The sequence below is a fragment of the Balaenoptera acutorostrata genome, chromosome 8, assembly GCF_949987535.1.
Source record: "Balaenoptera acutorostrata chromosome 8, mBalAcu1.1, whole genome shotgun sequence".
Classification (NCBI taxonomy): domain Eukaryota; kingdom Metazoa; phylum Chordata; class Mammalia; order Artiodactyla; family Balaenopteridae; genus Balaenoptera; species Balaenoptera acutorostrata.
In genome coordinates, this window is record NC_080071.1 from 34,923,636 (window position 1) to 34,947,950 (window position 24,315).

General features: G+C 34.5%; 1 protein-coding gene across 1 annotated transcript in view; it reads right to left on the reverse strand.

Annotated features, from left to right (window-relative positions):
• The window catches only part of OLA1 (Obg like ATPase 1), a 182,743-nt gene that overhangs the window by 120,097 nt on the left and 38,331 nt on the right, over positions 1 to 24,315 (reverse strand). Inside the window, exon 4 of the mRNA XM_007183295.2 lies at positions 23,888 to 24,015. Within this exon, the coding sequence (XP_007183357.1) occupies positions 23,888 to 24,015 (128 nt within the window). The remainder of the gene's footprint in view (positions 1 to 23,887; positions 24,016 to 24,315) is intronic.

The following is a 24,315-nucleotide window of genomic DNA, read 5'->3' on the forward strand; positions in this document are numbered from 1 at the left end:
GTAACTTTTTTAAACCTTCTTTTGGAATAAAAATATTTTGTAATGACTGTTCTCTATTTCCAAGATTTAAAAATCCCAATGTGTAAAATAACATGTGCCCAATTCTTACTCAAACCCCCTACTCTAATTACACTTATTTCTCTCTTGTTAAAAAGGATTAATTGAATGGCTAAGTATAAATTTTCTAAGGGAAGAGGGCAGACTTCTACTTTAGATCATATCCTTTACTGAAATTAAATATGATCATAAGAATTTATCTTCTGTGGCTTGTTGATTATAAGAATAAAATACACATACATATACCACAATTCTCTGTATGTCATTATCATCATCTGGTATTCTACAATGCGTTTGGTTAGAAGTTTTTACTTTGTATGAAACACATGAACATGCACATACCCTCCCTCCTTTGCCCACCCTTCCTCCCCCCAGCACCCCAACTCTCTCTGGTGGCAATTTTAAAACTATAGGAATTCTCCAGCTCAGAAGGGACCCAAAATACAGGCTTCTGTTTTAGTTAAATATCCTATCTGAATCCTGCTGTGCTTCAGGTTCCAGCTGGATTTCTCTCCTGTGGTAACATCAGTATTTGCAAGAAAATTTCCTCCAGTAAGCATCTACAGGTCTGCAATGTAAAATCCTATCATAAATAACCACTTTAAGGCAGGTAAAAGTAAAAGTTTATATGTTCATTGCCATCCCTTAATTATTACTATGCTTTAAAAAAAATCAGTTAATTTTTTATTCAGATATCACAGGCACAAATTTTCCAGTTGCATGCATCAAAAAAAAATTGTTAATATACTGTCTTCATATAGTAACTAATCCAAAATAGAAAACTGTCCTTGCACCACTGAAGTCTCAGGGACAGATGCACTGATTAGAGACTTCAACGGCATAGCTTATGCTGTCTGAAAGGGCTTCTGAGGCAGATGTTCCATCTTATGACTCATTTGATCATTTACTTATATACTAATGTCCACTATATTACATCATTTACATCAGAGCAACCATGAGTGAAAAAGAAATTCCAAATTTTGTTCCTGCAAACATAAAGTTCCCATTTAGTTTCAGACTGTTTCTGAAAAGAACAAAAAAGTCTTATTTGTGAGTAGTTTTCTGTAGTAGTTCATGTAGAGTTTCTGTATACAAACTATTGTCAAGGTGTAGGAAGCCAATTATATTGCAGAAATATACCACTGGCTACCTTGGAAAATGTATTTATACTATACTTTACCTTTATAATATAACTGAATAGTGGCATTCCTACCTAAGCTTTATACAAAATACAAGATAAATTTGCTTTAAGTGAGTAATTTTATTCCATTAGTTCTGAAATCTGTTCACTGAAAAAATTATCTGGATAAAATATTTGTCATTTTAAATAATGTCAATATATTAGTGCTGTTAACTTATTTAAAAAAATTATAACCAGGACTATTAACAAGACAACAAAAAGGAAATATTCAGATTACTTAAAATCCACTGGTAAAGTTATCTAAGCATCCAGATTGCTGTGTAGAGTTAATGCTACTATAAGTATAAGAGGAGTTATCTAACAGTCTAAATATTTATTCTAGTATCAATCTTAAGTCTTAATCAAACAGTTATACTTTGTTCTTTTTTAACAGAAGAAAACGAATAAAAATGACTGCAAACACTTTTAACTGGGAATTTAAAAATTAGAACAATACTATTAAAGTGATCATGAATATATCATATTAGAAGTATTAAACTTCATTTGAAAATCAAATCATATGAGAAGGATTATCCACACACGCAGGGTTTTCAACATATTATCCCTTTATTTAATATTTATTGAAGGCAAATTTTTAAATTGAGAAAAACCTTTAATAATATAACCACCTTATTTGCTACCAAAATAAGGGGGAAATTTTTATGAATCTGTCATGTTAAACAGTAGTCAACAGCTACATATAATCAGTAAACAAATTCAGTTCAAGGCAAGAAGAATTAAATCACCGTTTAGTGGTTGCAATTTAGATTATTCTAGCGTGTAATACTTTAATTGTATAAAACAAAGCTGATGTCACAAATACAAAAGAACTTCTTGCAAAGCAAGTACCACAAGTAATTTCTGTGCTGCCACTGATGGCTGACAAGTGATGAGCACTTTGTTCAAATGTATACACTAGGAACATAAGACAACAGGTGGCTTATAAAAAGAAAATACTGAAGTGAAGCTCTTAAATTGTTCATCATCAACATTTTTATAATGTTTTGCCAGAATATCTGCTTTAATCTTTGAATAGGCAAAAGGTTTCTTCTACAGGGAAATACAGTATTCCCAACATAAAAAAGACGTTGAACCAGACAAACTAGGATTAATACTGGGCTAAAAGTATTTATATGAGACAGTATATTAATATATTGCCAATGTGTTAATATATTACCAGTGTATTTCATAGTTTAGTAACTTAGGTTAAAATATTTTCAAAATTTTTTAAAAATCTATTCTTATTAATTGATATCGGAGTACTATTATTCAGTGCTGGACCAAAATCTCCCCATAAAAGCAAGAAACAAACACCCAAGCTCTTTAGGCCTAATTAGCTATCAGTGTTAGAGGTGTTTTCTCATTGATGGAAAAAAGTGAAACAGATGGCAGTGTCCAAAATGACTAGCATTCCTCACTACCACCACCACTCAACCTAAAAATCTAAACTTTTACTGGAGCACTAGAAGCTATGTTGTTTTTCATGTTGTTTCTTAGAAGAGAATAATGCAAAGTAGAATGAAATAAAACTTCAAGTTTAAGACATACTCACTACCCCAATTCTGCCACTGCAATGAACTAATCACAGAAAAAGATTTGATTAGGAATGGATTATGATTAAAAGATTTTTCCTACTCCCAAATATTCCTGTACACAAAGGATCCTTATTTGTCTTAAATGATTTTAACTGTTCTAGTTTAAAGAGCAACAACTGGGGATGGAGAAGGGTAGACTTAAGTCACTAAAAAATGAGGAAAAAATAAACAGGCAAGTGTGATCTACAACATCCCTTATAGTCACATTAATATCAATACAACCAAGGAATACTGAATTATCTCTAAAACTCACATTACAACTGTTTAATTCTAGGATATATATGTAACATCCAATTTATTTACACACAAATATTTACATACAAATATTCATTTGTAGGCTGATATACGCAATGTCTATGATTCAAAGCCCTTTCAAATGACCATGTAGCTGAAAGCTCTGCACATCTGCAGTAAAATTTTGTATGTGATGCTCGCAAAACGAAAATGATAAAGTTGAGTGATAAATTACTTACATTTACCTGGAACAGTGGAACTTGAAGAAATCCAGGTTGTATGAACAAAAGATGTAGATAGATTCATAAAGACTAACGAAGACTTCTGGGCATTTTCAAAGAATTTAGAACAGTGGTTCTCAAAGTGTGGTCCATGGACCCCTGAGGGGTGTGCAAGTTTAAAACATTATGTCGTAATAATAATAAGGTGCTATTGGTTTTTCTCACTGTGTTGACATTTGTAGTCATGGTACAAAATCAATGCTAAGACTACCAGGATGTTAGCATGAATCAAGGTAGTGATGCCAAACTGTACTAATAATCAGTTTACTTCACACACACATACAAAAACAATAATCAAGTTTCACTTAAGAATGTCCTTAATGAGAGTAAAAATTATTAATTTTATTAAATCTCAGCTTTGGGTACACATCTTTTTAATATGCTGGGTAAGGACACAGACGTACACATAAAACACTTCTGCTACATACCAAAGTACAATAGTTGTCACGGAAAAGCATTTGAATTGCAAGCTGAACTAGCCACTTTTTCCATGGAGCACCATTTCTACTCGAAAGAACAACTGACATTCAAACCATGATTATTTAATCTATAGTATCTGGCAGCCATTTTATTATAAACGATAAAATTCAGGCTCTCAAATGAAAATTAAAATTTTGGAAAACTTGTAACTGCCACCATGACCTTGACAGCTTCCCAATATTTAAAGACTTTTCTTATGAGATCTGTGGTGATATTAACAGATGTGATTTTGTGCTGTTGTATAATGAAATGTGTCATAATTTAAAAGATCTGCATCACTCACTGAGAACTGGTATTCCCAAATGACTAAAGGCATGCATGGGTAGGAGAGTCATTCAAAGTACAAAATAGACCAATGGACTTTAATATGAGAGAAAAAGAGTCCATTGCTATAGTTGCAGATTCTACATTTCAATTAACTTTTAAGAAATTTCTATTTGTCAAGCTTTGATGTAGTATCAAAGGATAATATTCACAATTATCTGAAATGGTTATTAAAATGCTCCTCCTTTTTCAAACCACATATCTGTATAAGGCCAGATTTTCTTCATCTCACCCAAATCAACATATTGCAAAAGATTAAGTGTACAAGCAAATATAATCCAGCTATCCCCTATTATGCCAGATATTAAAGAGATTTGCAAAATATAAAACAATCCCACTCATTAAATATTTTGTTTTAGAAAATATAATTATTTTTCAAAAATACGTTAACATATAATGGGTTTATCACTGTTATTTTAAAATGCATTAAGAAGAAATTTTTTAGTCTTAGTTTTAATTTCTAATATGGTAAATATTGATTGATATTAACCTACATAAATAAAAGTTTTCGGTATATTTAATAATTTTAAGAATATAAAAGAGTCTTGAGACCAAAAAGTTTGAGAACTGCTGCTTTAGAGGTTATTAATCCCCACTCTTTTTAAGATAATTTTCCACCTTTCCATATGGAGACAAGTGGCTGGAAAAATTGCATTCTTTTTAAAAAAAATGAATTTCTCTAGGGGATATAAAGAGAGATAGCTGAGTGAGAAAGACTATAGCAGTTAGAAAAAGTAACCAACATTCTTTGGACACTGTGCTGTTACCAGACCTGGGGCAGGAAATAGAAGAGATAAGCCAGGAACCTCCTTCATATCATACCAGATAGCATAAAACTATCAAAGACTACTAGTGTGGTATCAAAAGAGATCCAAAAAGTATCACCAATCACCTTTAGAGGATGCCAATGAACCATCTCATTATTGTGCCAACTTTATCCTAGGAAAATGCCAATATATCCCATTTTTTTGTATTCCACTCAAATGCCCAAGAGGGGGGAAAAAGCTTAAGTCAGAAAAGTGTTTCAATGGAACCCTTATTTAGTAAAAATAAGATCCTGTAACCTTTAAATACATTTTTAAAATTCCAGACAAAATACTGATACATTGATGCTAATAAACAGTAAGCATCCACTTTCTAACCGTATTTCCCTTACCATACGTAAATTACCTTCAAAGAAACCCATACAAAACATCTTTACGAACCAAGCAAAATCACAACTTCTCTGACTAAACATGATCTCTCCTTCCCTCTGACCTTTATCCCTAAGAAGTGCTTGTGAACCTCAAAGTAATTACCATTATACTTTAAGTTCAAAAACAGAATGTGAAGATTTCCTTGAAGTAACTAGGTTCTAAGGCAAAGGAGACTAAAGACTTGAAACACGGGACCATGAATGTTATAGTCAATTTAACTAAAAATGTACACAACATATGAGATAATGGTTAAAAGGAAGGGCTTTAGATCAAAGAGCCCAAATTCAACTTCCAGTTCTGCCATTTACTAACCTGAGTTATTTAACCTCTCTAATTGTTTCTCTAGTACGTAAAATGGGAATAGTAGTGCATACTTCAAGTAAACCTTGTGAAAAATTAAATGAGGTAACAGATGTAATAATAAAGCTTTCAGATACTGCCTATAACATATTAATCCTCAATAAATAAAGCTTCTGGTAATAGTACTTGTTATTCTTCATGTCATGTAAAGGGAAAGAAAGGAGATGATGGGAAAATGCTGGGCAGAACAGTTCCTTCCACCACTGTCAAGGGATATCATCATCAGTCCAGTAAAGATTAGCTACCACTCTGCCTTAGCTGGTATGGGGCAGTTATCAAAAATGATAGGAAAATACAATATATAAATATGTACATATATTTTCACAGACACCAGGGTTAAGTATACCATCTGAAATAACACTGTTTCCTTCATTAGATTTCCTAATAAAATATTACCTAACAAGTCATTTAGTGAAAAAACATAGTGACGTTTATAACATAATCCTTCTATGTAAATACTCAGTTTAAATCTTCTATTTGCAAGTAAAATATGCCAGTCTCCTAATGCCTCTCAAATCAAATGAAGCAAACTTTAAAATTCTCATCCACGAATTACAATGTTAGCAAAGAAAGGCTGACAAAAAGAACAAAAAGGGATTATAACAAAGAAGGATTAAAATTCAAATTCAAATTATAGTCTGGTCTTAATTTACATCAAATTTAACTCAGAGATTAACCACAAAACCCTGCCAAGAAAAGCAAACCAGGTACAAACCAATCACCTGGTAAATTCCAGTGCGTTCAAGCTCCTCCATTCTCTTCCAACAACTGTCCCACTCTTGGGGCTTCGCCAACTGTTTTCTTATCAAAGTCACTCAGCTTTTCCCCTTTACTCTCCATAGGGTAAACAGTTACCATGTAATCTTATTTCACTGATTTATGTACACTTTAAGTTGTTCCCAATATACGTTGTACAACGGGTATTTACAGTTGGTTAAATGGGGTATGGTAATCTCTACAAAAAGCAAATTCAAGAAACCCTATTGAAAATCAACATGGCAATGGCTAGCAAGAAATGAAATGTAAAAGAAGTGTATCCTTTGATTCATTAATTTCTCTCCAATAAATATTTCTTAAGCAAATAATACAATAAAGGCAAAAAGACATATGAATATTCACTCACTGAAGAGTTATCTATCATAGCAGAATAACTGAAAACATATTCAGTATCTAGGAAATGATAAATCATAGATCACTGACAATATTATCCTCTCATTAAAAATTATTATTAATATTAAAGCTATTCTAAAACAAGAAAAATGTTTTATGATATAATTTTAAGCAATAAAATAGCTTTAGGAAGTAAACATAGGGTAGCAATTAAAGTATGGGTTTTGCTAAAAATCTTCACTCTGCCACTCAGTAGCTGTGTGATTTTCCAAAGTTATTTAAACTCTCTGAGACTCAGTTTCCTCGTTTCTAAAATGGGTTAATAAGATCTAACTCATAGGGTTCTTGGGAGAATCGAATGAGAGCACTGTAAAGCGCCTACTCCTAACTCAATAAATTCCTTTCCCTATTACTCAACTGATTCCTTCCTATTACTACAACCATGAGTTTATAAATAGCAGATCATATCTAAATGGTGATTATAATAAGACTGGGGTTCTATATTTAAAATCATAACCTGCAGTAAATTTCCTTAATGGGGCTTTATTTTCCTCAGTTCTTTAAAATAAAATATCAACCCTCGGTCTGACTGTAACCCCTAATGTAACATTGTTTCAATTGTTTTTAAAAATTGTATTCAAAATCATTTTAATTAGTTTTTTCCCAAACATTTTACTCATAATACACAAATCAGAATTCAATCTGAATATACAAAGATGGAAAAAACAAATTAGGAAAATGGGTGGAGTACATTCAATCCCTTACATTTTCACACTAAAGCTTTATTAACATGTGAACAATAAATTCAGTTGCGGGGTGAGGGAGAACACTATTCTCAGAAAGCTATAAATTAATGTATAACCAGTGTTTCAGTTCTACCCATCTGACACCCTGGCATACAAGAGAAGACCCTCACAACTGGCCTAAAGAGAAGGTGGACACAGTTGTCCCTTTCAACCCAGGGAAGGGGGAAGAGGAACAAAACCACCTTCACCTGACCCAACTCTTTACCTATGTGATGTGCAAAATATCTAAACGTCTGGTGGAACAACGGGGTCTTCTTTAGGTCCCAATGGCAAGAACTGAGTCAGTCAAATCCAGGCCAGTCAGGCAACGTTCCTTCCTCCCTCCTACACTGGGAGCAAGGACAGCAAAGACAGGGTTAGGGTGGGAGGAGAAGATGCACCAGGAAGGAGACGTCACAGACCTGGACAAGATAATTCCAGGTTCACGGGCAGCCTGGGGGTTCTGAGGAGACACCTTGACCTCACCAGCGGAGAGAAGAGGAATCTTCCAGTTCCAAAGGACTAGTGCTGCTACACAACCTACAGCCCTTAGAGGAAGCCCTGCCTTTCCCTCAACTGCCTCGGCTGGCAACCCGTAAGCTCAAAATTTTAAGTCACTGATGCAGGAAAACTGTATCAGGCCCACAATGGGTGGTTATGGGTGTCAATGTCAAATCTGCAGAGGGACAAGTTATGAGGAAATTGAAGACTCACACTGTGATAAAACACAAGTGCTCATCTGATTTCATTCATGCAAGTCAAGTATAACAATGAATACATTGGTTTTCAAAACCAAATCAGTCTCAAACTTACATTTTTAACTTAACATAATGACAATGTTCTGACAACTAAGAAAAATGTGGTTCAAAATTTAATGTTTAAAAGATCAAGAGACTCTCCAGGACCTGAGAAGTTGCCCTTCCATCCCTGAGTGATTTCAACTCGTTAGTGAGAGAAGAGTTTTAAAAAGAATCCATATAGTTGCTATTCTGAGCAGAGGACAGGAAAGGAGACCTCTAAAACATGTCTGAAAAGACAATCTAGAAAAAAAATGAGAATGCCTCAAGCACCTAAAGTAGATATAAGACCACCATGAATATGAGGATACCTTCAAGCAATTAAATTGTAAACAGCTAGTAGATTACTGCATACAATATTACAATGCATACAATATTACAATGCAAACTAGAAGGAACTGTTTCCTACTGCTGCATTATTTCCACAGTAAACAGAAGTTGATTATTAGAATGCATTGTATATGTAGATGAGAACCACTGCATAATTACTTAACCCATTGAATTTGTACCGAAGAAACAAAGAAAACATATGCTTTTTGGTCAGATTGTTTACTGCAATCCAATACTAGATTAATTTAATAAATACTGCTGAAAAAGAAAATTACAGGACCCAAAGGAAAAAAACTCCATTATTTTAGGATACAATCAAAGACAGCTTTATATTGGCAATTTGTGTTTAGGCAAAAATACGTGACTCATTTTAAACTCTTAAATGACCTGCTTATGAGGAAGGGGGGAGGTGGTCTCTTGAAAAACAGTAATTTATGTCCATGGTAATTAAAGGTGATTTACAAAACATATAAACACCTAACAACTAAAAGGGGGGATGGCAATTAAATGAAAGCCTTTTTACCTTCTCATTTAGCAGTTCAATAAAGTCGTAGTGCCTTGAGGGTTACAACTAGAAAAGCAACTTAAAACCTGTTTCTTCCATCAATGTTACCTTCATCCCTTTTTAGCAAACACAAGCAACAAAACTATAGTAGCACTCTGGAATCTTATTGTTAAAGCTCTAACTAAGCAATTTAGACCTATGAAATTTAAACAGATACAGAGTAACTAATACAAAACAGAGTGAAGACGCATCTGCCATTGATAACAAAGGAGAAAGGATAAGGTTTTTATTTTTCCTGACCAAAAAGTCTAACCATCTGCACAGAAATCATCGACATAGATTAATCTTAATTCTATCCTGTAAGAACTTGTCTGCCCAGTTTGAGAGGGGTAAGCCCAAAAGAGAAGTAAAATCAGTCAAGGGCTTAAAATCATCCTGGGGTGTGGGGGGGGGCGGTGACAGACACACTTCCTAAGAATTATAGAACTGCAGAGATTTTTCAAAATAAAAAGATATGACATCAAAATCGAACTACAATTAGCAATTATTCCCAAAACGGAAATGTTCTACTTACTGAAGTAGACTCCTTTTTTTAAGGAAAATAAACATTGGAAAGTAAATTCAAGTAGAAACTAAATTCCTCCCTGTAATCAGGAGAAGAAAATAAGCATATATCCTTTCAGATTTTAAAGAAAAGAAAAGCAGTTACTTCTGAAGACTGGAAACAAGGGACAAACATGAAATTTTATTGTGAACATCTTAATTATTTCCTATTTTGTTTATAATAACCATATATCATTTAAAGTTTTTAAACATAATATTTTTTTTAAGTAACAGCATCTGTTTAGCCATTTATAATCAAAAGGTAGAGAAATCTGATAAAACCAAAACTGCCTTCTTATTAGAGATGATGGAAAGGGGGTGAGGATAAACACATAATTAACTTACAATTTTATGTGGACTATGGAATGACACTCATTTTTTTTCTAAAGCACACGTTTTTGTACCTAAATTGCATATAATTCAATCTATTTTAAGGGAATACTTTTTGATATCAAGTAGATAGCTAGTGATTATATCTCAAACAATGGGCTGGCATGGCTAGCAAGGGTTTCCCTTTGCTTTGACAAATTAACAAAGGAATTTTGTTTAGATGACTGCACTGGGCATATTAAAACAACTGGTGTAAAGACAATAAAAATGTTAAGAATCTATTTAGAAGACTGCTTCTTTTCCTATTATCATTCTTACTCTTGGGGGGAAAAAACCCAGATGAAATGAAATACTGAGCTCTCAACGACCTTAACTCAATCTTTTCATCGTTCAAAGCCCAGCTCAGGTTAGGTGGCCAATTCCTGGATCTACCTGGCAAGGGCACAGAAAAAGCGCCCACAGCCTCCCGGGGTAGGAGGAGGAAGCTGGATAATATCCCCTTACCAAGAATACATGGAATGGGGGAAGAGATACCTGCACAAAAAGGAATTAGTTTGTTATTAGAACAAAAAGGTATAAAGGCAGTCCTGCCTTCCCCACAGCCCCCTCTTCTCCCCTCAACAAACACACACACACACACACACACACACACACACACACACTTTCACTACATAACAGGAAGGTATCTTAGAAATGCACATTTTTTTTCTTACCCAAAATTTATTAACTTAAAGGTGACAGAGACAGTAGGATTTGTGGAAAACAAGAAAGAAAAAGGGAGTGATGGAATGTGGAATTAGTATATAATGTAAACAAAATAAAATAAAACTGGAAAATCTTAGGTATTTTTACTCTTTATGAAATTCTTTCATTTTGTTTTCCTTCTAAATTACTTACAGGGGTTTTTTGTCTGCTAAAGATTCAAACAGAGAAAAATATTTTTGAAAATAATCAAAATTAATTTTCAGAACTACATTATCTTTCTTTTCTTTCAAAATAAAACCAGTCTTACAGGTTATTTTTCTAATTACAAAACAATACCTGGCCAGAATATATTTAGTTTGAGAACATTTGTGACAACAGAAAGGCAGAAAAAAAAGCAGCGAAAATTACTTATATTCCCTCTAACAAAATGTAACTATTGCTAGCATTTTTGCATATATTTTTGCAGATTTTCTTCTATGTGTTTGTATTTTACTAAAAATAAGATCACATTATAAATGTTCTTTCGCAGTCTTATGTTTGCATGTAATAATATATGGTGATTGTATTTTCATTCAATGACCACAGTTACATTAACATTTTTAAAGACTGCAAAATATTATGCAGTATAGATGTTGTATAAATTATTTTTCTATCATCTTTATTAGAGTATAATTGCTTTACAATGGTGTGTTAGTTTCTGCTTTATAACAAAGTGAGTCAGCTATACATATACATATATCCCCGTATCTCCTCCCTCTTGCGTCTCCCTCCCTCCCACCCTCCCTATCCCACCCCTCTAGGTGGTTACAAAGCACCGAGCTGATCTCCCTGTGAAACGCAAGTATCTTTATGGCAGAACAGACCATACAAATATAATGTGTGGGAGCTCTCAATGAAGTACTTCTTTAACAACAGAACCCACTAATTTAGTTACCTGAGAGTAAAATTCTTAACTAAATCATCCTGGCAGAACTATCCTGATTAGCCCAGCTTAAAAATCAAACATTTTACAGAGATGGCAGAAGATCACTGACAACTCCTGAATCACTGCATTCTAAGCCAAAGCCATCTTCTCCTTAATTTAATACAGAACTCCTTAGAATTTTATTTGAATCATTTGTGCATACCTTACATTGGTATTTAAATAAGAAAATTCCTCATGTTTTAAAAATCAGAATAATACATGTTCACTTTTTAAAAAGCCAAGGATCTAAAAAGGAAAGTCATCCACCTCTCTCTCCATCCCAATTCTATTCTCCCAAAAACCTATCAACAATTTGATGTATCTCTTCAAATTTCTTTCTATGAATACAGTGTAGAGCTGAGCTATCTAATACTGTAGCCACTAGCCACATGAGGCTATAAAGTACTTGAAATGTGGCTAGTCCAAACGGAGATGTGCTCTAAGTATAAATTACACACCAGATTTCAAAGACATGGCACCAAAAATATATCAATAATTTTTCATATTGACTACATACTGAAATAATATTTTTGACAGGTTAAATATATGTTATTAAAGTTAATTTCACTTTTTACTTTTTTTAATGTGGCTATCAGAAAAACTTTAATTAGATACGTAGCTCACATTATATTTCTATTGGTCAGCACTTGTACAAAGGCTGACGGTGCAGGTTTTGGAGTCAGACTTGCCTTACTGAGTACTACTCCCAACTATACCATCTACCAGCTATGTAACCTTGGACAGATGTTCTAACCTCTCTGTACCTACTTCTGACTTGTTCTGAGAACTGAATGAAATTCCTCACAAAAAGCACTTAGCACAGAGCCTGGCACATAGTAAGTACTTAATAAATATTTCCTGGCAACAAAAGAATAAAACTATAACCTAATTCTTTTAAAATCACTATATAGCACCTGTCTCTTCAGAAAAGTCTCCAGTTATACCTGTAGGTCACTACTGTGCAGAGCAGGTAGTCTCTGAAAAACAATGTATACCAAGCACTTGAATTTTCTTTTTCTCTCTCTTTCACACACACACACACAAATACATGGATCTTGAACATGCTTACTATATAGATCCTAAACGCTTTTTTTTTTTTTTTTTTGGCCGCACCGCGCGGCATGCAGGATCTCACTTCCCCCACCAGGATTCGAACCCACGCCCCTTGCAGTGGAAGCAGAGTCTTAACCACCAGACAACCAGGGAAGTCCCATAGATCCTAAACATTTAGATCTAAAAATGTACAAAAGCAATGTGGTACGGTGAAAACCTGGAAAGAAAAAAGAACTTAAAGAAGAAAGATGGGGGAGTTCCCTGGCAGCCCAGTGGTTAGGACTCGGCGCTTTCACTGCTGGGGCCGGGTTCGATCTCTGGTGGGGGAACCAAGATCCTGCAAGCCACGCTGCTCGGCCAAATAAAGAAAGAGAGAATAGGATGGGCTCTATGTGCAGTATACTAGCTATGTACCCTAGCAAAACTACTTAGCCTTTCTCTCTCGGTATCCTCATCTGTACAGCTGGGATAACACCAATCCTGCAGAATTGTTAAGATTAAATAGAATAATATATTAGAAAGAATCGACCATAGTACCTAATTCATACTAGGTACTTAATAATCACTTCCCTTCTTCTGGAAATCAAAATAAAACGCCAAAACAATTCAGACAGGCTAATAATGCTAATGCTGAAGTGCTTGCAATGCCATAACTGCTAAGTGCTTGCCATGCCATAACTGCCTGTTCATACCCTGAAGAGGTAGTTTAAAAACATGCTGGCTGTATAGTCATCCCAGGTTCCCTACATTTTATCCCTTTAACAAGCAACTGGAGAACAGAACTCTGGAAAGAACAGGGCACCACATACCCCATCCTCCCATCATCACTATCAACATAATACACGCACACGCAAACACATACCAATTTAGCTGAAAATAATCAAATTGTATTTGAAATTTTGTTTCCTATAACTATAAATGATTACATACTTTATAATTAACAGTTCTATAAATCTGGACCTCTTATATGTTTCTAAATTGGGAACAAAACTGTCCCATACCTCAGAAAACAGAACTCTTGTTTCCAGTATACAAGGTCGTATCTCTAAGTAGCTGCTGAGAAACTAACAAGTTTTATCTATAAACAGCTTGACAGTAGGTGCAACGATAGAGCCAAAGGTGCTGTCCTTCAGATAACACACAAACACCTTAGCTTCCTATTGAAAAATCACTTCAAAACTTCTCATGCCAGGGGCTTCCCTGGTGGCGCAGTGGTTGAGAATCTGCCTGCTAATGCAGGGGACACGGGTTCGAGCCCTGGTCTGGGAGGATCCCACATGCCGCGGAACAACTAGGCCCGTGAGCCACAACTGCTGAGCCTGCGCGTCTGGAGCCTGTGCTCTGCAACAAGAGAGGCCGCGATAGTGAGAGGCCCGCGCACCGCGATGAAGAGTGGCCCCCGCTTGCCGCAACTGGAGAAAGCCCTTGCACAGAGATGAAGACCCAACACAGCCAAAAAAAAAAAAAAAAAAACTTCTAATGCCAGCTTTAAAAAGCTAATAAGGATTCTGTGAAATCAATAGCCTCGTCATGCTCAAAGCTTTAAAAATTTAACAATAGGAAGTTACATTGCTTCTAAAACGTCATACTGGCTCACGAAACCCTAGAGAAAAAATTAATCATTTTTCTAAATAGAAAACCTGTTACAAGTTACTGCATGCATATGAATTTTAAAAGAATTTGCTTCCCATAATATTGTCGCTGTTTCCCTATTCTATACTGAATCTTTGGCAAACAGTTTTATTTGAAGAGACTTCTGTTTATGGGAGATGTAAGAAAAGCCTATCCCTTCTTTACAAAGTCTCTCAAATTTGCCTTCCCTTCAACTGCCACTGACAGTTTTCTGAAATTCAGTCCTCATTATTTCCTTCATGAAATACTATAAAAACCTCCTGGCAGTTCTTTTTGCCCCAAACTTCTTCCCACTAAAATCTGTTCAGAATGTGTTCATACATAGTTGATAGAGCATCAACTCTGTTAACTAAGTGACATAATCCTGCATATTACCCATGAAATAGATAAAATCCAAATTTCTAACTTAACAAAACTACAAATTATCAATATCGATATACCCAATAGGGATGAATCTCACAGACATTATGGCGAGAGAAAGGGGGAAGGCACAAAAGAATATACAATGTGCGATTACATTTATAAGAAGTTCAAGAATAAGCAAAACTAATCAATGATGATATAAGTCAGAACAGTGATTACCCTGAGTGGGGAACTGACTGGGAAGGGTGACAGAAATGTTCTCTATCCTGATCTATGTGGTCGTTACACAAGTGTATATACATGTACAAATGCATCCAGCTATGCACTTCAGATTTGTGCATTTTATACTTTACTGTATCTATGTTCTATCTCAATAAAAATAATGGAAAATCAACTAGAAGAAAACAGTTGTGAATATTTACCTGATTATGAGAAGGATAAGAACTTTCTAAGTATAAAGGTAATAGAAGAAATCAAAGGAAAAGACTGATAAAAGTATTTTCACGAAGATGACACATATAATATATCTCCATGTGTCTGCATTGTATGAACAAACTCTAGAACAGAGATCAGCAAACTAAGGCTTGTGCCCTATTTTTGTATGACCTTAGAGCTAAGAATGATTTTTACACTTTTTGAAGTGCTGCAAACACACACAGACACAAAGAACAACATGCAACAGAGCAAAATGTTTACTATCTGGCCCACTAAAGAAAAAATTCCCCAAGCCTTGCTCTAAAAAATAACACAAGAAACTAATAAATGCCTCACTTACAAAGGCAAGACAGAGGAATCAGAATGTGAGTAGGAACAAGATTTCTCAATGTATACCCCAATGTTATATCAATTTTCTTTTTGAACCATGTAAATGTTTTACCTATTCCAATATATGACCTATCTAAAATTATTCAAAAAATAAAAAATTTAAAACACTATTATCCCCTTGGAGATAGAGGAGGAGAATTTGGATGTATCTGATAGAATTCTAAGTGTATATACCCATTGGCCTAGTAATTACACTTCTAGGCATCTCTTAAATACCCAGACATGTACCAAAAACAAACAAAAAAACCTGTATAAGAATTTCATTAGCAACATTCTCTGTTAAAAAAAAAAAAGTCAGAAATGATAATGCCCATACATTATGCTAAGTGAAATAAGTCAAAGAAAGACAAATATTGTATGATCTCACTTACATGTGGAATCTAAAAAAGCCAAACTCAAAGAAACAAAGAGTAGACTGGTGGCTACAGAGAGTAGACCCCAGGGGCTGGGGTGGGGGAAATGGGGAGATGCTGGTCAAAGGGTACAAACTTCCAGTCACAAGATGACTAAGTTCTGGTATCTAATATAAAGCATGGTGACTATAGTTAACAATACTGTATTGTATGCTTGAAAGATGCTAAATGAATAATCTTAAATGTTCTCAACACACACAAAAAAATGTTAATTATGTGACGTGATGGATGTGTTAACTAACCGTACTGTGGTAATCATTTCACAATATATACATATATCAAATCATCACGTTGACAATGTTATACATCAATTATATCTCAATAAAGCTGGAAAAATAAATAAATAAATGCCCACAAATAGGAAGTACTAATTCAATAAACTCTGGTACTTCCATAATGTGGACAATGGTGCAGCAGTTAAAAAATAATGAAGCATGAAATAAGCCAGTCACAAAAGGACAAATATTGTATGATTCCATTTATATGAGGTACCTAGAGTAGTCAAATTCAGAGACAGAAAGTAGAACAGTGGCTGACAGGGGCTGGGGGAAGAAGGAATTGGAAGTTACAGCTTAATAGGTACAGAGTTTCAGTTTGGGAAAATGAAAAAGTTCTGGAGATGCACGGTGGTGATGGGTGCACAACATGTGAATGTACTTAACATCACTGAATTGTACACTCAAAAATGGTTAAAATGGCAAATTTTATGTTATGAACATTTTACCACAATTTTTAAAAATTTATAATTAAAAAATGTAGAAATTAAAAATCTAAGTTCACAAGAAAAACAATGAAGCAGCATTAAAAATAACAGTCTATATGCACTGACACAGAATGATCGTTTATTTAAACTCGAAAATAATTCTTTAAGTACAGTATTACAATCCCCATTTTACATGAGAAAACTGAGGTTCAAAGACACGGTGTTACTTTTTCACAGTTACACAGCTAGAAAGTAGGAACTGACAGTCACACTCAGGTTTGATTATAAAACCCACATTCATTCCACTTTACTCTAGGCACTAGACTGAAATGGCAGGAAAATAAAATAGTTGCTTTATGCTAACATGATTCTGATTTATTTTTCCCTTTCATTATTATTTTTAATGTCATTTAAACAGTAACTAATTTTTAACAGACTACTTTGAAAAGTACATCCTGAACGTCATACATCTGCATTTCTGCTTCAAAGTGAATGAAGGCTGGTTTTTTCGTTCATAAAAAAGCTAACTCAGCTTATATGAATAACTAATCTATTAAGGAAATGTGGATAATTTGCTTCAAAAAACTTTTAAAATAAACAAACATGGTATTTAGCTTTTTAAAACAAAATCTTCATAACAAAATTTTCCATAAAAGTGATATATACTAAGTACAATGGGTATCTGTTTTGTTTTCAAAAGCAGTTAATCCATTAAGTAATTTTTAGAATGTTAATTTCTATTTATTTTTTCCTAAACACCGGAAACTGTTATTTTTCTTTCTCAACGACATGATCAAGTAAGGAAAACCAAAAGGAAAAAGAAAAAAAGGAAAATTATGAATTCATAAAGAATTTCTCTTCCATAGTTAATACATATAACTAGCACTGTATAGACATACCCATAGCTAGTCAGAGTTGTTTATCCAAAACCATAGGTGCCATATGGCAAAAGTACGGAGAAATTCCCACTTTTTAAAAGTTTTTAGTTTTTTAAATCATGCAAACCATTAAAAAAATGTTCTGTATGGTTCAAGAAACCTGAAAAGCAGTCAGCTGAAGAGTAACACATCTGGATCAAGAAATAATTTCTGCAGAATTTCAAACGTTCAAAATACTTTGGGAAAGGGGGAATAATTAAGTAGGAAGATGATTATTTAGAACATTGTCAACATTCTAAAACAGTTTGACACTTAGACCAAAGAAAAGAATATATACCTCAGATAAATAACTGCAGGCACATGAAAAAATGCTCAACATCGCTAATTATTTGAGAAATGCAAATCACAACTACAATGAGGTATCACCTCATTCCGGTCAGAATGTCCATCCTCAAAAAGTCTACAAATAATAAATGCTAGAGAGGGTGTGAAGAATAAGGAACCCTCCTACACTACAGGTGGAAATGTAAACTGGTACAGCCACTATGGAGAACAGTATGGAGGTTCCTTAAAAAACTAAAAGCAGGGCTTCCTTGGTGGCGCAGTGGTTGAGAATCCGCCTGCCAATGCAGGGGACACGGGTTCGAGCCCTGGTCTGGGAAGATCCCAAATGCCGCGGAGCAACTGGGCCCGTGAGCCACAATTACTGAGCCTGTGCGTCTGGAGCCTGTGCTCCGCAACAAGAGAGGCCGCGATAGTGAGAGGCCCGCGCACCGCGATGAAGAGTGGCCCCCACTTGCCACAACTAGAGAAAGCCCTCACACAGAAACGAAGACCCAACACAGCCATAAATAAATTAATTAATTAATTAATTAATTTAAAAAAAAAAAACAAAAAACTAAAAGCAGAGTTACCATATGAACCTGCGATCCCACTCCTGGGCATATATTTGGAGAAAAGCATAATTTGAAAATCTACATGCACCCCGATGTTCATTGCAGCACTATTTACAATAGCCAAGACATGAAAACAACCTAAATGTCCATCGACAGATGAATGGATAAAGAAGATGTAGTGTATAGTATGTATGTATGTATGTATATATATATATGTGTGTGTGTGTGTACACACACACACACACAATGGAATGTTACTCAGCCGTAAAAAAAAGAATATTGCCATTTGCAGCAACCAACATGGATGGACCTAGAGATTATCATACTAGGTGAAGTTAAGCCAGACAGAGAAAGACAAATATCATATGATACTGCTTATTTGTGGAATCTTAAAAAAAAAAAAAGATACAAATGAACTTATTTACAAAACAAAAATAGACCCACAGATAATAGAGCAATGCAAAAAGTTTCTAAAACCAGGGATTGTGAGACCAAAGCTATAGTTATGTGAATTTTAGACCAAGAATTTTCAAACTGTTAAATGTTGCCTTTATGTTGGAAATAAATGTCTTCAGAAACTTGAAAAAAAAAAAAAAAAGGTCCACAGACATAGGAAACAAACTTATGATTACCAAAGGGGAAGTGGGGGGGGGTGATAAATTAGGAGTTTGAGGTTAACATATACATAAAACAGATAACCAACAAGGACCTACTGTATAGCACAGGGAACTATACTCAATATTCTGTAATAACCTATAAGGGAAAAGAATCTAAAAAAGTATATATATATATGTACACACACACAGATATATATATACACGTATATATGTATGTATAACTGAATCACTGTTCTGTACACGTGAAACTAACACATTATAAATCAACTATATTTCAATAAAAAATTTTAAAAAGAAATTTAATGAGACCTCAAAAAAATTTTTAAAATACAATAAAACAAAAGTATGAAAAAAAACATTAAAAATGCAACTCAACTGGGGCTTCCCTGGTGGCGCAGTGGTTGAGAATCTGCCTGCTAATGCAGGGGACATGGGTTCGAGCCCTGGTCTGGGAAGATCCCACATGCCACGGAGCAGCTGGGCCCGTGAGCCACAACTACTGAGCCTGCGCGTCTGGAGCCTGTGCCCCGCAATGGGAGGGGCCGCGATAGTGAGAGGCCCGCGCACCGCGATGAAGAGCGGTCCCTGCACCACGATGAAGAGTGGCCCCCACTTGCCGTAACTAGAGAAAGCCCTCGCACGAACTAAAGACCCAACACAGCCAAAAATAAAGAAATAAATAAATAAAGTAGCTATAAAATTTAAAAAAAAGAAAAAGAAAAAAAAGAAAATGGTTTCTTTAAAAAAAAAAAAAAAATGCAACTCAACTGAATAACTCCTGTAAACACTTTAATCTGCCTCCCTGCCCCAAGTCTCCATTCAAAACTTTATACTTAAGTCATCAAAGAAGAAAATCCTTAATATAGTGGACATGGTGAATCCCCAGCTACCTCCCAACATCTTTTCCATCACTCCTACTCCTTGTTATTAATCTTATCCATGCTGACAATTCCTTCATTGTGCTAGGGCCTTTGAAACAAGCCATTTACTCTGAATAATCAATATCTCCTTTCCTCCTGCTGCTAACTTATTAGCCCTCACCTAACCTTTACCTCTCAGCAAAATCATCACTTCCCAAGGTAACACCACACACTCACACACATACTGTCTCTGTTCTCTGTACACAATTGGAGAATGACATCTAGTGTTTATGTGACCATTTACTCAATGTCTGTCTCCTCCACTGGCCTGTAAACTCCATAAGGGAGGGTCATTTTGTTTTTACTCACCATTACATCCCTTAGAATCTAGCACACTAAAAAGAGAAGCTCCACAAATAATGTGTCAAATGAATAAAACAGAGTGGTCTAAAGATTCAAAGTCATTAAGAGGTACAAACAACTAGGTATAAAATAAGTAAGTTACAAGGATGTAATGTACAGTACAGGGAATATAGTCAGTATTTTATAATATCTTTATATGAAGTGTAATACATAAAAATATTGAATCACTATATTGTACACCTGAAACTAATATTTTGTAAGTCAACTATACTTCAATTTAAAAAAAAGTGCTTGTTAAAATAACTAGACTTAAAAGTTAAAAAAAAAAAGTTTTAAAGCCAAAAAACCTGTCAAAATAACTATTTACATTTAAAACAAGTATAAATTTTTGATGCAAGGTATATATTTACATCCATCTAATAACCAAGGGAAATAAACAAGGTGAGGGGAAAATTAACCTTTAAGAATCAAACTAATGGAGAGAAACATAGCATTAAAAAATTAAAACTCAGTAATAACCACAACTTACCATTAAAAATTTTTTCTCTCTGTTTTCAGAAGTTCTAATGAAAAGCTTTAAAGTGCCCTGAACACACTAATATGTATCATCCTACACTGTCCCTTTCCTTAGTAGTTTAAACCAACTGTATAAAACAAAAATAGATGACTTCCTTGGTGGCACAGTGGTTAAGAATCCGCCTGCCAATGTAGGGGACACAGGTTCGATCCCTGGTCTGGGAAGATCCCACATGCCATGGAGCAACTAAGCCTGTGCGCCACAACTACTGAGCCTGTGCTCTAGAGCCTGCGAGCCACAACTATCGAGTCTGTGTGCCACAACTACTGAAGCCTACATGCCTAGAGCCCGTGCTCCGCAACAAGAGAAGCCACTGCAATGAGAAGCCCTCACACCACAACAAAGAGTAGCCCCCATTCGCCGCAACTAGAGAAAGCCCGCGTGCAGCAACGAAGACCTAATGTAGCCAAAAGTAAATTAATTAATTAATTAATTTTTAAAAATATAGAAACTAAAAGATATTAATAAAAAATGGATTTTTCACACCAAAATTAAAATGAAGTAAAGAAATAAAACAAGTTTCAAACATGCTAATAAGCAAATAAGTAAACAATTCACAAGTACGTCTTTTTTTAAGTCCAAATCCAATAATGTAATTACACATTTATTAACATAATTAATCAATATCTGTTTCCACCACTAGACTAGAAGCTTCATAAAACCAGAAAATGTATTAGATTCTGCTACCCACTATATATTTCCAGCACCCAGAACAGAAAACATTTACTATTTAATTAATGAATATTAAATAAACAAACAAATGAACTGCATTTCTGGTGACTTTAAGACGTTTGAAGAAAATAACCATATTTATAAACAGTAATATTAAAGATAAAATTTTATTTCACACTCATATTTAATAACCTGTTGAAGATGAAAATATACCATAATTTGGAATTAAAGAATTCTCACTTTTCATAGCTTCAAAGTAATCACTTTATCCTTTTATTCTCTTCAAGTCTTTTTTATTGCCTGTAATTCTACAAAGGTTTTAAAAAAATTCTTGTTATAAATGTATCATTCTGTGTTCTGTGCACTATATAATAATATATACTGTATTTCATCAATTCTAAGGTGCATATTTTCACAGTTTAACATTTTTGAAATCAATCACTATAAGAAAGCATGTTACCTAGTTTAATTGGATTTTTTTCCCTTTCTTAACAACATCTTTAGCCTGAATGAAATACAATAAAGTATGTATGCTCCTAACCAAATTCATTTTTCCCCTAAAGGTTACAAAAACATATCAGATGAATATTATACAAGAGACAACAAAACCAAGGACTTTATTACATATATTAATGGTTTCAGGCTATTCTCAGGAACTTATCATCACCCGAAACTGCTCCAGCTCTGAAAATTTTAAGTCAAATATCCCTCTCCAACCACACACCCGCTTACAGCCAACATACCTGTTCCTGAACCTCATCAGGAAATAGATCCTTCCACTTTTCAGTCCTTTCCTACCTTCACTGCTACCCTATGGTAAGCTCTACCCCACTCATCAGTTCAATCACTCACACCTCAACCTTCAGTTCTCTTGCCCCCATCCTCCTGTCATACCTGCCCTATCAATACTACTTCCTTAAAGACATCCCTATCTGGATGTCCCAGGTACACATTCAAAAACTGTCCCAAACTGAACTCTTTGACTCTCTCCCAAGACTTGCTGCTCCTTCTGTATTTAACATCTCAGTGAGTAGCATCAAGAGTCATTCAATTGGCCCAGTCCAGAAACCCAGGAGTCACACTTGATTCTACCCTCTCTTTGAAACTCTCACATCAGTCACCAGAACCAGTGAAAAAACAAACTGTCCGGAAAACAGAGGCTCCCGCCAATGTACAGACATTAGGTAACACTACTCAACATAACTGAAACCCCCCCCCACAAACATATAACCTTATTCTTTGCCTACATCCCAAACCCTTCCAGAAGGTGTCTCCAAACCTTCAACCAAGTAAAGCTACCTAGATCAGTGCTTCTCAAACTGTTATGGGCTTTTGTAAAATACAATAAAAATGAATTACTAGGCAAATGAGTTTTTTAAAAGACATACATAAATACTAGCACAATATTTTAATTAAATTCAAATGACCAAAAAATTACTCAAATTTTCTAAATGCTCATTCTCAATTGCTTATAGTTATCTGTCAAGGGCCAGTAACAAACAAAAGCACTGAACCAGACCCCACCTCTAATTTATGTTTCCTTCGTTTGCTCATTATAATATTATTAATATTATTACCATAAAGTACAGTCTTGACCTGAGCCTTAACCTAAAACTTTCTATTTTGTCAGAGAATTACTATGTTCTTGGCTCACTTCTATAGTCAAAAGAACACAAATCAACATATAGTTCTACTTATTTTCTCTCTTTGCTTTATATCCCTCTCTCCATTAAGGACTAGCTGATCTATAGTCTCTCCTTAATCCTTTTATCTCTAGTAAATAACCTGGATGATTTTCTCTCCTCTGAAATAATGGAATCCCCTCCTCTATCAATTCTGCCTTTTCAACACATGGAAAAGCAAAAATGCAGACAAATTCCACAAGAAAACTTCAAAATGCCTTTACAATCAACAAAATTACTTCTGCATAAAAACACTTTTCAATGGGTCTAATCCAGAATGGGATAAAATTCAATTAGAAAATGACAGCAACACAGCATATACTTACTATGGAATAAGCCTTCTTATATGGAGATGATACTTAATCACATTAAGTCACAATCAACAGACAAATCCACAATTCACCTTGTGAAGCTAAGCAAATCTTATTTTATTAATTATTTATTAATTTTATTTGCACAATAATGGAAAGAAAACACGGATCATAATGAAATCAATTAAATAAACAACTGTACTTACGTGTTAGATGAAAGATTCCATCACAGGCACTAATATAAGATAAAAAGGCATTTCCCAGGCCTTGCCCATTGTGAGCTCCTTTCACAAGGCCAGCAATATCCACTACATTTAGAAAAGCAGGAATTTTGCTGAAAAACAAAAGATGATTTTAATATAAAATAGTACTAAGAACCTGTTTATTAACCAAATGGCTTTCCCAAACATGTTACATGAATTAATTCTTTCCTTTCTAGAACAATGTTTACTAGACTCTCAAATGAATAAAAAAAATTTAAACAAGAAATAATCTTTTAAAACATTAGGACTTTCTTACCTAGGAAAATGAAGGGAAAACATTTTAAAGCAGAACAGATGTTTTTATTGTTACTCTAAAAACTAAAACTCATATCATTAATTTTATTATACTGGCACATGCACACATACACAAA